We start from the raw sequence: 18,709 nt of genomic DNA, 5'->3' as shown, positions 1-18,709 counted from the left end.
TCTCTCTATCACAAAAATGAACTTAATCCAAAAAAAAAAAAAAAAGAACATTTCCACTGCATTTCAGCCCTGCCACAGAAGGATCAGCTGACATCATGTTCGTGGTTCCCCGGTCAACATAAGTGGGAGTGTTGACAAGGACAAAGGCCGGCAAAGACTGTCATCCAAATTGAGTTAGAATAACAGACTTGAAGCTTTAAAAGGAGGGCGGTGCTTGAAATCTTTGTTTTTCCTCTGTTAATCAAAGTTACCGAAGAAACATGTGCAGTCGTCATTGATTTGCACAAAAGGGTGCATAGAAGCCACTTCTCTCCAGGAAAAACATCAGGGACAGATATGAAGATTGGGGGAAACCTTTTTCTCCTATGAATCACCTTTCTGATTGGCATGGCATCCAGAAAAAAGCTTGTCCAGCAAAGAAAAGGTGAGCGCTACTTAACGTAACTGTCAATAAAAGCCTTTGACACGTATGAAATGCTTGTAATTATACTTCACAGGCAATATTTTAAGTAACATTTGAACGTTTTTAACTGTCCTACAAGTGTAAAAAGAAGTTGACTCCGTGTAAATTATATATAGGCATTGTTTTAAGCAACAATGTAACATTCCTAACTGTCATGCATGTGTAAAAATAGGTTAACCCCAGTAAAATGTATATAAGCAATGTACTAAGTAACATCTGTAACTGTCATACAAGTGTAAAAAGAAGTTGACCTGGGTAAAATGTACACAGGCAATGTTGTAAGTGACAATGTAACATTCCTAACCGTCATACAAGTGCAAAAATAGGTTAACCTTGATAAAACGTATGTGGGCATTGTTTTAAGTAACATGTTTAACTGTTGTACAAGTGTAAAAAGAAGTTTACCACAGGAAAATGTATATAGGCATTGTTTTTAAGTAACAAAGTAACATTCCTAACTGTCTGAATGTGAAAAAATGCCTTGTTTTAAGTAACATTTTTAACTGGTGTACAAGTGCAAAAATAAGCTAATCCCAGTAAAATATAAATAAGCAATGTTGTAAGTAACATTTGTAACTGTCATACAAGTGCAAAAAGAAGTTGACCTGGGTAAAATGTACATAGGGAATGTTTTAAGTGACAATGCAACATTCCTAACTGTCATACAAGAGGAAAAAGAAGTTAACCCTGGTAAAATGTACGTGGGCATTGTTTTAAGTAACATTTTTAACTATCCTACAAATGGAAAGAGAAGTAAACCCTGCTACAATGAATAACGCTAATGTTTTACGTAACAGTGGAACATTCCTAATTGGCATACAGGTGTAAAAAGAAGTTAACCACCGTTCAATCTAAACTAACTTTGACAGTGACCGTGTGTGTGTTAATCCACTGATGCTCGCCGAGCTGAGCTCCACTGACATATGATGTCTCTTTTGACGTTTTGTGGCTTTTTTTTAAAGTTTTGGTCGAATTCTGAATCGTATGACGCAAGTAGTGGCAACTATATTTGCCATTATTTCAGTTTAGTCATATAATATACAGACAACAGCTTCTAGCATGCAATAGCTCAAGCTAGTACTAAGTTTGATATCCACATCCTGTCATTACTTCCACCTTAAAGCGTGTCTGATATCTGCCAACGAAACATGTTTGCTCTGTGAGATCAGTTTGGAACTTGCCTGCGTCTTTGCCGCTTGACTGCCTTTGTCGAATGTGCTACGCCTCAGCAGCCGGTAAAAGAGCCACTCGGCTTTTGCACATCTCAGCAATAAAAGCGTCCGACCACAACCCGAAAGAAACCGCAACCGGAATCCGATTTAATACGAGTCGTCGAGCGCGATGCGTTTTCTGGCAATTCGTTGATTTGACGCACGCCCATGAGCAAAACATTAAAAATAATAGGACATAGATGTTCAGAATTTTTTGTCTTTCTCATTTAAAAAAAAAAGTCCCCAAAATAATAAAAATAAATAAAAAAGCATCAGAAGGAAGTACTCAGTTAACCTTTGCACATGTGCACGTGTGTTAAAATTTTCCTACAATGCGTAACCTTCTGCACACTCGTCCACGCTCTCTCACTTCCTCCTTGCTGTCGAGTGTGTATTTACCTGCAAAACATCCATGCCGAGCTCTTATCAAAAGCACTTCTGCCACCTTGTGGCCATTTTTATGGCTTGAAACTGCTCTAACAGTGGCATCTTTTAGCGTCATCACCTCTTTTTGCCTCTCATGTAAAAAAAACAGAAGAAATGTATAAGCACATCTTTGGTATTGAATTAGTTAATTACTAAATCACGCTGTTTGAATAAAGCTTATCGTTCACAAAAATATGAATATTTAAGCAAATTTTACACGTTTTCCCCCTAAATCAAGCATTTTCAAGCGTGAAACTGGCTAAATGAACAAATACTAATATAAGGTAAGATGCATTGAAAGATGTGATGATATGTAGTATTCCACACTGGTCACTAGGTGTCAGTAATGTGACACTGATGAGACAATACCTACCGCAGCCAGTAATGTACACAACAGGAAGTAAATGAGTGTATATTATATCTTACTTTCTCTGATTATGTCTACTATATTGTGTAATACGAGTATAAAGGTGACTATCGGGGGAATTAGTTCATGTCTAGAGGGCTCTATAATGTTAAAAAATGTGTTTAGAAGGTTGGAAACAGATTTTCTTTGCTCTAAGCACGGACTTATTGTATTTGATTCATAAATAAGAAATCCTACTTTGCGGAAATTGTTTACAAAGATCCACTGTAGTTTAGCCAACAATTATGATTGGTATCTAATTCATTTAAGCCACTTAACCATCACCCAATCACTGTTGCCCTTTTCCAAACACTTTCTTTCCCACGTGGAGTCATCCAAGCAGGTCTTATCTGTTGTGGCAGTTCATCACAAGTTGAGGGGGTGTTTGGAAACAAAGTTGTACATTAAAAGAGAAATGTGATAAAGTTCTATTTTATTAAAACCAGAGTGCTGCACTTACACACAAGCTAATGGCTAATACTGCCTTTTCCGGCCATGCGGGTCATAGAAATGGATACTCTCCCACGGGGGGGGTGGTGGGTCGGGTGTTCCCAGTGTAACATGGAGCACAGCCGTCCCACAGTGAAAACCTCTTTGGGAAAGCCGTACATTCTTTAAATAGTGTGTAGGATTGGGTTACTGTCTTGTGTGTCATGTCTCGCCATGTGACATAATGCCTTGATTACCGGGACAGGTGCATTTTTTTTTATATCGTTATTTAAAAAGCTCTTTTTTAAGAGCAGGACATATTGGTAGTCATGAAGAAAAGTAAATATGACAGACAAGACTGAGCTTGTCCAGGCTAAAAGGATGATGAGCGATTAAATAAACACTCCACTGAAATGGTTATGAATCATAATAGAAATGTCTCTTTGGTTTATCTCATTGGTTTACTTTGTGCTGCCATGCATGTCTTTACAAGCCGTTCAACCATCATCTCGTTTTTAGAGTGGCACACTTGAGCGGGATATCAAACTACTAAACTAATAAGCATCAGCAACCACTTTTAGTGCTTCTGCATGTATGAAAGCATCTTATCCAAGAGGAGAATGAGGGCAGCAAGAAAATGAGAGCTCCAGCAAAGTGGAGACTGTGTGGCTGACCAGGTGACTGGAAATGGTACCTGGTAGTACCTGCTTTTGACAAGTTGATAATGAGTAGAGCCCTGCAGGGCCAAGTAGTGTATTTTTTAGAGTATATGGCTATAAATAAAAATGTACCTGTTAAATAAATGTCAGAATGTTCTGGAAAAACACACTATGTGACTGGACACATCCTGGTGTGTTGAGAAGCCATATTTTAACACCAAAAAATAATTTTTGTACTCACAAATAAAAAAAATAAAAAAAATCTGTATTTAGTTAGCCAGTGGCTGACGCAGCAGCTACAATCTCCAATATAGACATAATTAGAGTCCTAATTCAACAACACTGCTGTCTACAATTTATTTTCCTTTTATAAATAATTATTATTTTGAAATATCTGTTATTTTATTTATTGAAATTTAAATATTTATATTTTTTTAAGTTATGTATTTTTAAATATACAACATTCCATCCACACAGGTATCATATCATTATAGCTGCACATTACTTACAGACATTTCGTCGCCAGGGCAGAAGCGTATTAAAAGGTACTCGGGTACGCTCTATTATTCAATTTGTGTGCCTAAATAACAGTGTCACAGGCTCAACTCAATGAATTATTGCGGCCACTAGGTGTCACCAACCACCTTCCCCCAGTCCAACGTATTAGATGCCATATATCGCATACAACAACGTAACATTAAGGACGTTACCGACACTAGCATAGCCATGTGAGCTAAAGTGCTAAAACTACATGTTTTGACAGCAACATTATGCTAAGTTAGCCTATTCACTGTGTGCAAACTGCGGGCTGGGCTGCATCTTAAGATGTGTAGTGAAGCCTGTTTTTTTTAACATAGATTTTTCTCATGTTTGGTGCAAATAAACGGGCACAGGGACACATATTCCTGTTAGAACATCATTAATAAGTCACTTTTGCATAATAGGGAATCTTTAAATAATCAGCGTTGATTCACACACTCTTGTTTTCAGCCAGTCGATGACTTGCCTTGGCTGTGTCCTAATTCCCACTGCTGAAGCTTGAGATTCGTATCACATCTGCCCTGAGGTGTCAAATGTATGCAGCTGTTCACGCATGGCCGACTCCCTCTCTCTCTCTCTCTCTCACTCACTCGCCATGCCGCCACCGCTGTCTAAAATTAGCCTAGGCAATGATGGCGCTCCGAAAGCATGAAATGTGCTGCACTGCTTTATGGGGGTCACACACTTTAAGGAGCCTTTATAGGACAAAGCCAAAGAAGGAGTCAAAACTCTGTGTTGCTAACTTGGAGATATTTTACAAAACAATCCGCAGACAGTCAAACATTCTCCGTGTCTATGGATTTACATGCAGTACATCACGGAGCCACAAGAGGGAGTTTGTGATAACGACAAAGTGTCCTGCAGTCAGCAAGAAGAAGAAAAAGAAAATATGACTACTGGTGGTATTGACACACAATATTTATACTTGCGTGGTGCAAACTTCTGAAAGAATCGAGCCTTGGGCCCTTCAAGAACAGGCCGCTGTATTAACCACTTGACGATTGCCGCGTAAACCTACAATGCCTTTATCGTTTTGAATCATAATTCCTGTTATTTTGTCAGATAATGAAAGTTATATTACAGTAGATCTGCAAACACGCCTACTAGCCTGACGTTGATATTCTCCTCCAATTACAGACCAACATTTGCAATAAAAGTGACAGTTTTAATTATTATATTCAGCTACAGAACCCTTCCCCTGAGACGAGCCTTAATGTTCTTTTTGTTCAGCAGTGGTTTTGGTCTTGGAACTCTGCCATGCAGGCCGTTTTTGCCCAGTGTCTTTCTTATGGTGGAGTGATGAACACTGACCTGAACTGAGGCAAGCGAGGTCTGCAGTTCTTTGGATGTTGTTGTGGGGTCTTTTGTGACCTCTTGGATGAGTCATTGCTGCGCTCTTGGGGTCATTTTAGTTGGCCGGACACTCCTGGGAATGTTCACCAATGTTCCGTGTTTTCGCCATTTGTGGATAATGGCTCTCACTGTGGTTGGCTGGAGGCCCAAAGCTTTAGAAATGGCTTTATAACCTTTTCCAGACTGATAGATCTCAATTCATCTCAGTTAAGTTATGTTTTAACACGGAGGGCAGTCACTAAGCAGAACAAAATTGTGTACTGTGATGTTGTTGGATAAATATTCACTTTTTTTGTATACAATATTTGTTGGTGATTGACTTCCTGTCCTTTTGTTTGCTTAATAATGGGTATGCATTACTTTATTTCTTTATTGGGGGCAGCGCATATTAATGAAACTCAAAACAAATACAGCTGGAAATATGCCTGATTTTTGTCCAACTGCTCATTTCTGTCTGTTGTCTTATCTCAAGGATGTTCCCTTTACATTTCTGTTGATGTACAAGGAACTGTTCCATTCTTGTGTCTTTTGGAGTGTCCCAGCAGCAGTGCAGCTATCTATTTAGTCTATAGCGAACGCCTCCAGGCAGAGGGGGACACAGCTGCAGGATTCTTAAGAGCGGCGCCCAGGGTCAAGCGGCCCGTCAGCAAAGGTGCAAGGTGATTCCCACCGAGAGACAGAGAGAGTCGTTACGAGACGCTCTGAAATGCCTCTCTGATAGGAGGCGATGACATCTGCCAAGCAGTGCAGACATGCCCTCCGGAGTCGCCGGCCAAGGTCAACTCCCGGATGGGAAGCGGAGCGCGAATTCCAGTTAGCAACCAGACGAGCAGCGCTCCTCCTCGGGACAAGTAAGGTCTTCATGAAAGCGGTGCTTTGCTGTCGACCCGTCAAAAGCCTCCCAGTTGATCTGACAAAGCCTCCTTTGTTAGAACTTTCACAAGATGAATTTGGAGCAGGGGAGATCAATAAAAACATGACTTGACTTGCAGCCGTTTTCTTAAATTATAAATGACTGTGGCGCACCTTACGTAAGAGGCAGGAGGTGATGCAATTTGCTCTCCCATTAGTGACTTTGCTTTATGGATTTAGCGGATACAAACCTTCAATAGGTCAGACTCCTTTGAGCAGGAGCAGGTCAGGACGACGACAAAGACGAAGAAGAAGACTTGAGGAAGTGGTGCAGCCGCAAAGTGATTGACAGCTATGTGCTCCGACACGACGGCAGGGAGAGGCACGCTCATGTTTGGACTGCACCGGGACGACTGCCCTTCACAAGCTATTACCACCTTGACTGTGTGTGTGTGTTTTTTAAAGTCTTAGAGTGTCACAGGCCAAGCACTCCACATACCTTGCATTCGTCCACCCTTATGTCATCATCTTTTTTCCTCTTTTTGTTACTTTTTTGTGTGCAACGTCTTAAAAACAGGGTCGTTTGGGCCACTGGTTTACTTAACAGCGATTTTGCAGCCTAAAAGTGCAAACCTTTGAAAACGTGTCTCAAGGCAGATGATTTTGAAGAGACAACCAACAAATACACACGCATGTTCTTTGTAGCATTGCTAATAGTGATGTGCGATACCACCGATGTCGTTTCCGATTCAATACTGAGTTAAATTTAGGCTGGTATCGGTGATACCGATCCAATACCGACATTTTCTGCAAATTCATGTGTCCGGTACATTTTAAAAAGTTGTGTATTTCGTATCATAGTATAAAGAATAAAGACATTTAATTAATTTATTGATTAAATACATTATTAATTTAAAGAAATTATGAATTTACATAGTTACAGATGTAAATACATTCATTATTTAATAATTAATTTAAGTCAGTTATTTATTTTAAACCCTGAAGTAGTGAAGTAACGGGGTGATTTACAATACAGCAAACAACAATAACAACAGAAAAAACGTGGACAAAATCCTACAAAATATATGAAAATGGTATTTTAAACAATAAAAATAATAAGTAAAATTAATTATACAACAATGAAGATAAATGCTTCATTTTTAAGAACTGCTGTAAGAATGTAAGCGCCGCACGGTGACCTAATGGCTAGCATTTTGGCCACACAGTCGGGAGACCTGGGTTCAAATGACCGTTGGGCATTTCTGTGTGGAGTTTGCATGTTCTCCCTGTGTGAGCGTGGGTTTTCTACTGGTACTCCGGTTTCCTCCCACATTACAAAAACATGCATGTTAGGTTAATTGGCTACTCTAAATTGTCCATAGTGTGAATGGTTGTTTGTCTATTTGAGCCCTGCGATTGGCTGGCGACCGGGGTGTACCCCGCCTCTCGCCCCAAGGCAGCTGGGATAGGCCCCAGCATACTCCCGCGACTCTAGTGAAGATAAGCGGCATAGAAGATGGATGTGTGTAATCTTGAAAACTTTATTCACAATTCAAACACGGCTCCGTTTACAATATCATCGTCAAACGACCAAAGTATCAAAAGTATGATATTTCAGTATTGATCCGCACGTCACTAATTGCCAAACCATATTCATCAGAGGTCTTGCATGATACTGTCTGTCAACAGGCAGACTAGCTAACCTTTTAAGCATGTTCCCAAAAATCATATCTCCAAAAAAAGTCAATCCTACCCAATTTGAACTTAATTTGCCGTGATCATTTTCATGCATAGCCAGAAACTGCAATGTTTGATCCCGATTGAGCACTGAGCAGAATAAATCCCATTAAACTAAATTGTGGTTGTGGTCCAAAACCTTTGGAAGACATGCTGGCATACATTTAATACAGATATCTTCAACATTTTATAACCATTACACAATTGGTCAGTCAATTACGGACAGTTAATCGGTAATTCCCAAAGACGTTTTGCTTGAGGACGGCCATGTTTTTCCAACCAATTTTGCTCGTTGCTTGTTTGTCTTTGAAAGCTGTGTACCAAATTTCGTGACGATTCTGCAAAACACCCTAAAGTTACCCTGAAGAGCGCGTTGAGCTGTGTGAAAAAATTCAAAGTCAATCCAATTTATGGGGTTTAAAAACAGCGCCACCGTGTGGTGTGTTTGTCATAAAATAATAGCACAGGAAACGCGGTAGGGGTGCATGTTTTGACAAAGTTTCACCCTTTTGTGTGCAACGGTTGCTGTCACATTCCCTTGGATTTACAGGAGATCTAAGCTCTACTAAAAGGGAGCCAATTCCTTGTTGATTTCACTGTCTGATTGCTCTTGTCTTTTTATGCACGAAGGCGGGTGGTCACGGGGGATGCAAGGAATGCCACATTTGTAAATGTTATTGCCAGCATATGGACAATCCTTTTGGCTGCAGGGGGAATATTTCCGCACGTGTCATATGTTTGCAGTCAAGGTCAGCGGAAATGAGGCGTGACGGCAACAACTGCCCAAGCTCAAGCGATAAGCCACCAAAGGCGCAGTGCAAAACATATTATGTGCAGAGCGACACAACGTATCCGATTCTCTCATTGTTTGTGTTTCTTCACCAACACCCTGCCTGCTAGCTATTTATAAAAGCTCAGTCATGCTGAGTCAGCGCAGTCAGCAGTATGAAAGGACGGGACATCTTCGGTGACAAAAGCGGTGTTGTCGTCACACTTCAGATACACATCATGCTGCGACAGTAGTGATGTGGTGGCATCACACAGAGCGCATGAGCAATGACTGCAAAGATGCCCGATGACAGCACGGAACCTCCGCAATCAGATCAAAAAGCAGGAAGGTAGCACATGTCTGGTCAATGCATAACATCCATGCAGCCGTTTTCTGTTTCTCATTGGGGTTGCGGGTCAGCTGGAGCCTATCCCAGCATCCCAACTGCGCATTTACAGTACACGCAAAAAGCTCTGCCGCTTCTCCACGACTTTGTCTGGCTGTCTTCCTATCCAGCAACCTGTTGCCTAGGAAACTGCCGTGGAGGGTGGGAGCGATGGTGCCAAAATGACAAACAGCAGGCCGGCAAAGACCTTGCCAAATAAAGCACTTCGGCGTTCATAGAGCCCTCCTTTGCTGGGGGAGATGCTGAGTGGAGCACATAGACCGACCTGTCTTCAGTGTGTTGATGCTGTCAGGAGGAGGAAAAACATCACATAACTGGAGATTTTTAGGATATTATTTTCCTGATTGAGCCGAGTGTTTACACGGGAAAGGACGTGTTTAATCAGAACACGACGACCCGTGAAGGTTGCTGGAAATAAGAGATCACTTCAACAATGTTCTCCTTGTACTGGGAAGCGTGTGTGGCTGTCAAATCACAATACTTTTAATACAATACTCGCTTTCTTCCCTTTACATCGAGAGAGGCCAAGATCTGCTAGTTTGGTCAAAGAACCAAAGTAAGTTAGTGAGTACCGGTAAGTAAGCACCATTATTTGGTGGAAATGGACGCCGCATGCCTCAATATAAGGCAACAGGGACCATGTGATTTCTCACATGAGCAAAGGAAAATATTAATAATCCATCCATCTTCTACTCACATTCATTTCATTTAGAGTCGCCAATTAACATAACATGCGTGTTTTTGGAATGTGGGAGGAAACCGGAGTACCCGGACAAAACCCACGCACGCACGGGAACATGCAAACCCCACACGGAGATGCCCAGCAGAGCATCGAACCCAGGTCTTCCTGACAGTGTGGCCAACATGCTAACCACTGGGCCACTGTGCAGCCAATAGCAATAAACATTCAAATAAATTCAGATTTATATAATAAAAGTATTCAATAAAAGTATATAATAACATAGAAACAAAACTACGTGAGGTCCGCTGTCTCCATGAGTTCCATGTCGATGTAAGTCAAAGTGAGTCGAGTTTTTGTCGAAAGTCGGAACTTCTATCTGAAGTAAATTTAAACTTAATTTAAGAAAATGGATCAAATCAAACACGGTACACAAAATGAATGGATATAATACAGTACAGATCGATTGCATATAAACATTAAATAAAACAGTAGAGTCGTCCCTCGTTACATCGCGGTTCAAACATCGCTCCCTCACGCTATCACGGTTTTTCAAAAATGAATAAATGATTGCTCCTTCGTAGACTGTGGCCTATTATTATTAAAAAATACTGAAAGACAAGTCATTTGTAGCATTCGGGCCACTAGGTGTCAGTAATGTTACATTGATGAGACACGACATTACGTGTAGTCAGCCATGGCATGTCAGTTTCAAACTCATTATTTAGATAGAATAAATAAACTGGAGGCTAACTAGTTAGCTCGGTAGCTTACTATGCTAGTAGTGGCCATCTCTTATGTTCCTGCAGTGATCCCGTAACCTGCAAAATGTGGTGTAAACAAAGAATAAAAGGAGTGTAAAAGTAAAGATAGACTATAGGGGTGTTATTTCATGTCTACAGGGCTCTAATAATGGTACAAACCCTATTTAGAAAGTCATAAACAGGTTTTCTATGCTCTAACTACACTAACTATGAGAAACAAAGAGGGAACAACTCCTTACTTTTATCACAGTGGTTGTCTGGCACACTGGAAGGGGCGTTGCAAGGGAGGGAGAGACAGGCTTACTGGGAGGAGGAAGTCTCAATAATGAAACCACTACGCTGCTTTGTTATGACTGTTCATTTCATAGGAGAACATCCCTCCACATGTTCAAAGATACCATCTTTATGCTATGGCTTGGACCCGGCCTGCAGCCAATGTCGGTCGGAGTTTCTCCACTTTCTGAGCATCTACGATGTCCAATTTCACTTTTAACATGAGAGTGACGTCCTTCCTCAGTTTAGTGATGAGCGATTACGTATTCTTCTGCCATGTGTATGTCACTTTTTTCCATTTGTACAATATTAATGATTTATGGGAGTGCGTCGTAACCACAAAACATCGTACGCTGTACAGCAATTTTGGATATATTTTGTGATTTTAAAAACAAAAAAAGTTTTTTAATGTACTAAATTCATTTTGGGAGGTTGCATAAGTCTTTTAAATTTTTGGCTGGGTATTTAAGCACAATGCATGCTATGGTACCATATAGAACTCAACATTTAGCGGAAAAATGACAATATTAAGAGAAGACGCGGGTGGCAAAGGCTACTACAACAGGAAACACACTGAAACAGTTTAATAATAGCTTGGTTTTTACCAAATCTGCTGTGCATACGGACTCCACAGCAAGAAAAATTAGGCCAAATATGTTTACATACGTGTTTACATTCTACATGGGGCATTTTTGATTTGCCACTGGCACAATTATACCCCAATTCACCACCTTGCGAATTGCATGGCTCAATTGCTGCAATAGAAAAGTTGACGTTTCTGTTAAATGAAGGTCTAATTTAAATGATAAATATTAGGGAATTATGTCTGAAACGTCTTGCTAAGATGAATAATTAAGATTTGAGGACAGCTGAGAGACCTGGTGCAACCTTTACTTGATTAACCAGTCCATTAGGAGGTCCGGTACCCAAACTGGGAGCCATACAGTTAGCAGAAATGCTACCAGACGTGGTCCTTCTCTAAAACATGTCCTCCTCTGATGTTTCAATTCCAGTTCCTTGGCCACCCAAGACTTGGACACACTCCAACTTCCAATCACGGCAAAGAAAAAAATTTACATCTGGAACCCCTGGATCTCTCCCCGTGTTTCCCCATCGCCCCCGTCATTTCTCCAAGATGTCACTCGCTCCTACGTCTCAAACTGTGCTCCCAGTCACGTATGAATGAATGGCTGATGTTCTCATAACATAAAGCGATGCCGAGCGGGGGCCACCCACTCTTTCCTGTTTTTAAATCCCCCCACCATAAGCACGTGTTTGTCTGCATCGCAATCCAATGAATGCACAATATGCCTCTTTATCTTGAACCCTGCCCTCTCTATGTGCGGACCCGTAGGGCCCGTGACCCCGCTCACCCCTGGCGGTCGGCCTAATCTCGTAATCTTTAGCGGAACAGCAGCCTGTGTGATCATTGGCAGGTCTGCAGCGGTGCATACCTACTCAACGGAGGGGAATATCTGGAAGGTAATCCGCATCCCGGACAAGTAGCTGCAGCACGTTTTTGGTACCAATAAGATCTGGGTCGGCGCTTTAGGGTGAGCTATAGGTAGCAGAGAAACATGGCCTTCTACGGGAACAGTAAACTAGCCCACTTGACTCTAAAGACAATCCTAATCTGAGATTAATCTCCAGATAGAACAAGTATTTGGCTTTATTTAGGTGTAAGCCACTTCTACAGGGTTTCCCAAGCCACTGGCCAAGGAGTACTTCTAGAAATGAAAAAAACTAATAATTAAGAGATTAACGACATTGGACTCATTGTCCATCGTCGACTGTGAGTAAAATTCAAAATGGATTATTCCTCATGAGCAAGCCCTTTGGCGACAACAGTCCAACACAACCTCAGCCTCGATGCGGGGCGGCCGTCGATTCGTTTTTTTGGGTGAGTATCTGTCTATGAATGTTTTTTTTTTTTTTTTTGATGTTCCTTTTTGCTGTAGCTTTGATTCCCAGCCAGAGCGCCAACACCCAGCCACTGGAGATGTCCAGTGCCAGGGGAAGGTTCCGTCAGGAAGGGCATCCGGTGCTGAAAACTAAACCCTGAATAGCGGCACAGCGGCGCCGCTGTCCGCAGGGCTGCGATTGGTCGGCTACATCATGCCCGGGTTTTCCCTCTCACAGAAGCGCCAAAACGTCCGCCATAACAAAATAAACATTGTAGCAAGTTGAGAAGTGACTGAGTGAAGCCGTTCCCAAATATGAACACGTACATATACAGTAATCTCTCGCCACTTTGCTCTTCAAATTTCGCGACTGCACGCTCACGTTGTTTTCAAACATATATTAATAAATCATAGCTGTTTCGTGGTTGAATACAACCTGTTATTAGTAAAAAAAATATTCATATTTAAGCACGTTTTATGTTGTTTTTGCCAAAATAAAGCATTTTCAAGCATAAAAATGGCTAAATGAACTGATAAAAGGCATTCAGAAGCCGCAATATTATTAACATCAATACGCTGATGGAACTACATTACTTAGGAGTACTGATACCTTGCCACACTATACCAGCTAGCTACTAACCGGCTAGCGACTAGCTTCCCCACTCACTCGCCTGCAGCGTGTCAACATCGCGTTGACAATGCCTGGGGCCACTACTGAAAGGCAAGGCTACACAATGGAGCTGCTGCTACTGCTGCTGTGTTTTTATTTTTCAGTTTGGAAAAGTTAATGCCAGGTGCAGGCGTTCGTTTCCATGTTGCTATGTGAAATCAATGCGCCCAGGAAATTCCCGTAATGGTTACAAGGACCAGAATAAAACAAACCACTAGGGATGCACGCAGTGACGGGGCTACGTGGTGGCCGTGGCCACCCTTGGTCACTCTGCGGCCACCCCACTGGCCATGTAGACATTTCAGGTTCCAACTTATTGCCACACAGGGTCTCACCTTGGCCACCACAATGAAAAATGTCTGCCTCTGCTCGCATGGGAAGTGCTGCTCTAACCGCTGGTTGTTTATACTAGGGACCGCCAATAAATTACTACTGCGCTGAAGACAGCATTTTAAAGAAAAATGTCATATATGCTAAATCACACACCACAAATTAATCTATAACCATGCCAAATGATTAGACCTACTCTAAAAGTATCACGAAAGTATCCAATTTGATCTTTTATTAGATGGACTTTTATTGGATCTTTTATTGGATTAGGGACCTGACTGACAGAGGTTTGTTACAAAAGCCAAACAATATTGTTGGTCATGTTGTGTAACAAAAAAGTAAATTCAGCAATTATTTATTACTTTTAATGCTTTGAAGAGCTATTTTCGTAACTACATTCAACTCAACAAATTCCTGTTTGTAACAAAAGCATATTATTTAAAAAAAAAAGAAAAAAAAAAAGATCGGTACTGGATCGGATTGGATCAGCAAGACTATAAAAAATATCTGCTCGGATCAGAAGCCAAAAATGTGGATCGGGATATCCCTACAAAATACTGCAAGTATTACATGTTATCATGAACGTACCTGTAACTGGATATAAAACCATAAAACTTTGTCGGAGGATTCTGCGGGTGTTTTAATAGCGGGCTTTCTAGGCGGCATACGTGTATCCCATTACATGCACTAATGAGTTGTCTCTCTTTATATCTTTAGAATGCACAGAAAAAATAAAGACGTGTTCATGTCTCACATAAGGATTATGAACAAAATTGTGGGCAAAATGTTTTAAAAAAGTGCGGTTTTCCTTTAAGCCAAATGGCTCATGCGATTGACTCCTGGCGATCCCTGATGGGAGACTGGGAGCTCGACGACAGCGCCTCCCTCTGCTGGCTGTAGCTAAGTGGTGCACTCTATTTTGGGAGCTTCACAGTGGACCAACACCTTATCAGTGGACTACAATTAATTGATTAAATGTATTATTTTATTTGTTTATGGTTATGTCATGAGTCAGGTTTAGGTTTAAGGTCCACAATCACTCGTACGGTGTGTCGTCTTTTAAAAAGATACCTTACTCCCATCTGCCAGATGCATGGCCTTCATTTAACCGAGCGAGTCAGCAAGATTGGCGACAATTTCGCCAAGCTTTAAATCAAATTAAATTATGAAGCTGGAACCAAGATGTCTGCGTGTGGGAACGGTCTTACATCAGGAAGAAAAAAGCCTCGATGAGGTCCAGGGTCACAAGTGTCAAGGCTTTGCATGGTCAGTTTTTACCGTGATTAGACTTTTGGTTTATTATGCAAAAAGACGACTCACCAAAGCCACGGGGCTGTTTATAAACGTTAAATGGAGAAACGAGCCATTCATGCAAATGCCGTGCACTTTGCAATAACATTGCAGGAATGAATCAAATGGAAGAGGCTTTCGCTTTTAGAGTTTTAGCAGCAAAACCAAACAAAGCTTTTTCTTTTTTCTTTTTTTTTGAAGTGCAGCTGCAGTCGTCTTTCAAGCCGTTTCACTTAATAAGCATGAAACCTTATAGCCACAGATGAACACGCCATGTGCGGCGCTTGTTATTGTAATATAATCATCAGTGGCCCAGACCAAGGAAGGAAACATTCACATTTATCACTGCAACGCATACAATTTACATTTTAAGAGTCAGGAAGCTTCAAATTTGGCTCCGAGTCATTCGGAGGAACTGTGATATGAGCAGCTGCTTGCCAGCCATCAACTCCTGCTGAACATAACACAGCAGCCATTTCTAACAAGATGTTTGGACAACCTGATGAACGAGAGGTGGATCCCGTCCGAGTCGACCAGACTTCAGTCCAGCCCGCTGGATAGACGGGCTGCAGAAAACTACATCAGTGCTGCTCAACTGGCGGCCCGCGGGCCAAATCCAAACTTGAGAGAAGCAGATTCTTAAAAACAGCAGAATGCGCCTGTCCTATAAAAGATCATTGACTGGTGTTTTGTTCTATAGGTTGTTAGCAGCAAAATGGTCATGTCATATAGAGGATCTTTGACGAGTGTTTTTTGTTTGTTTTGTGTTAGAGAGGATCTTTGATTCACATTTTTGCAGCAGGTCCTTAAAAAAACAGCAGAGTGCTCCAGTCATATAGATGATCTGTGCCTGGAGTTTTTGCAGTGGGTTCTTCAAAACTGCAGCACGCCCCTGTCATACTGTATAGATGATCTTTGACTAATATTTTTGCAGTAGGTTCTTAAAACAACAGAGTGCTGCTATATATAAAGGATCTTTGACTGGTGTTTTTGCAGTTGGTTCTAAAAACAGCTGCGCGATCGTGTCATAGAGGATCTTTGACTAGAATTTTTGGCAGTAGGTTCTTACAAAACAATAAAGAGGAACTTTAACATTTTTGCAGCAGGTCCTTAAAAACAGCAGTATGTTCCCGTCCTATAAAGGATCTTTGACTGCTGTTTTTGCAGTGGATTCTTAAAAAACGGCAGAGCGCTCCTGTCATATAGTGGATCTTTGACTAACATTTTTGCAGCGGCTCCTTCAAAACAGCAGAGCACGCCTGTCATATAGAGGATCTTTGACTAGCATTGTTTCTGTTGTAGATCCTTAAAAACAGCACAGTGCTCTGTCATTTAGGGGATCTTTGACTAGCATTATTTTTCTAGTACGTCCTAAAAACAGTGCTTATATATGCCTATACAGACGATCTCTGACTCAAATTTTTGAAAGGAGAATCTTAATAAAGCAGTAGATAACTCATGTCATATAGAGGATCTTTGACTAACATTTTTGAGGTAGGTCCTTAAAAGCAGCAAAGCGTCAATGTCTTACAGAGGATATTTTACTAGAATTTTAGTTAGTATGTTCTTAAAGAACAGCAGAGCCCTCCTGTCATATAGATGATCTCTGACTAGCGTTTTTGCAGTTGATCCTTAAAAAAACTGCAGAACCCTTCTGTCACACACAGGATCTTTGACTAGCGTTTTGCAGTAGTTCCTGAGACCTCCTTACCCCCCCCTTGACTGATACTGTTCCACTCCAGTCCTGTAGGTGGCAGTAATGTGTACCTCAAAGAATGTAAGCTTTCTTTGGTACAGGTGGGTCACTGCCCCCAGCTGGTCCCAATGCAAGCGGTCTGTAACCATAATGTTATGTTTCCTTCATGTACCTCATCTTGCCATTCGGTTCTCTTTGTATTAAGCTGTCTTTGGTCAGGTCTCGACAAAGGAAAAACACACCTTTCTACACATCAGACCCAAATGTTCTGCTGGGATGACTCTATAGCATCCATCCTGACTTAAGCTGGACATCAGGACAGGGGGGTCTGGTCTGGTCTGGTCTAGACTCAGCAGCCCTTCAAACACACTCCCCTGAGTGTGTCATTTAGTCTTTGCTATGCTAAGTTAGGTATTGCAAGAAAACTGAATACCGAAGCTACAACTATGGCCAACTATGGTAGAATTCAGACCTCCCCCAAGGCCAAATTTTGTCAAGTAAGATTCCTATCAAAATTAAACACAATGCTGAAATATGCCCTATCCACAGTATTCCTGGATCCACACCTCACCATACATCCATAACATGGATGTAATGAGTCATTGCATAGATTTGACATATATTCTACTAACAAACAAAAAAAGGGTAATAGAAATGTAAGCTAATTGGCAATAGTAATGATGGGTTGCTTGACAAACTACAGAAGTATCATCATGCCACTAATCCGAGGCACCAGCATGACAAAACACTATTTCTATAATTAGCCATGCAGGCAAAGCAGTGAGTTGCACGTGAATGAAGCCCTGTATGTATTATTATCATCTTCTCAGGGAACACACAACTCCTCTGTGGGGGCCAACATAGAATGTTCTTAAGCACACTCTGGTAAACTTTTACAAAGGTAATTTTGCACTTCCACATCCTGCATCACGGGCACGTTTGAAGTGAATGAAACGCACCCATTCATTGCAGCAAACTCAAGCAAGATGTGCTTTTTAAGACGAAAAAAAAAACCCTTTTGGCTTGAAGCCCAGATAGAATGAGCATTTGTGTGCGGGGAAAACCTGGCAGAACAAAAAGACAAACTGACCGTTTTGCTCCTTGACGCTTGGAAGGTGGAACTTGCTGACATGACTTGACTGAGCCTCCGGGACACTTTGTTGCAGGAGCGACGCGAGAAGGATGAGGAGTGATGAAAGGATCATTTGGATGAGTGGTGGGAGCGGGCGGACATGCGAGGTGGGACTGGGAGGCTTGAGGATCAGCAGGGGCACCGGTGCTGCAGCTGCTTCGGGCACGTCTGGGGCGCACGGACGCGCAGTAGAATCCACATAATCTTCACCATCAATCCGCCGGGAGCAACGTGAAAAGTTGACTAAAACAATTCAAGATGCGAGAAAAAACGAAAGAAGGGGATGCTGGGCATGCAGTGGTGGAGTCAAAGTGGGTCAAATGAGACACAAAATAGTACAGGGGTTAGTTGGCTCATGCGTAAAAGTGCACGTCAGAAAAGGCGAACGCTCCAAACGTCCATCCACAGAAGCAAAGTAAGTTCGGCGTTGAGTTGAAGTCCTGAGTCGTGAAGTGCTGGGTCTGTGCACGACTGGCCACTCAACAGGTGCCGTAAATTAAAAAAAAGTTCAACTTCCGAGACCACAAGAAGGAGGAGGAGGAGGAGGAGGAGGAGACTTGGCTGCATGTTAACCCTTGCACTGCTGCGCCATAGTGCGTCTGCTTCCAGAAAAAAGTGTGATGGAGATGATCCAAAAATGACGCACAGCTCTGATATCAATTACAATGGAAGAATGGAATGCAGACATGGCGATGTTTGAAATGAGTCAGAAAGCACTTGAAT

The 18,709-nt window shown here is 41.6% G+C and overlaps 1 protein-coding gene across 2 annotated transcripts in view; it reads right to left on the bottom strand.

Moving 5' to 3' along the window:
* Window positions 1-18,467, bottom strand: part of pdgfc (platelet derived growth factor c) — a 54,681-nt gene extending 36,214 nt beyond the window's left edge. For both annotated transcript variants that reach the window (XM_054793002.1, XM_054793003.1), the window contains exon 1: window positions 17,945-18,467. In XM_054793002.1, coding sequence (XP_054648977.1) covers window positions 17,945-18,059 — 115 coding nt within the window. In that variant the 5' untranslated portion in view covers window positions 18,060-18,467. The remainder of the gene's footprint in view (window positions 1-17,944) is intronic.
* Window positions 18,468-18,709: the final 242 nt, after the last annotated feature.

This window comes from Dunckerocampus dactyliophorus, chromosome 11 (assembly GCF_027744805.1).
Source record: "Dunckerocampus dactyliophorus isolate RoL2022-P2 chromosome 11, RoL_Ddac_1.1, whole genome shotgun sequence".
Classification (NCBI taxonomy): Eukaryota; Metazoa; Chordata; class Actinopteri; order Syngnathiformes; family Syngnathidae; genus Dunckerocampus; species Dunckerocampus dactyliophorus.
The sequence above is the reverse complement of the archived record's forward strand: the minus strand, read 5'-3'. Positions and strand labels throughout refer to the sequence as shown.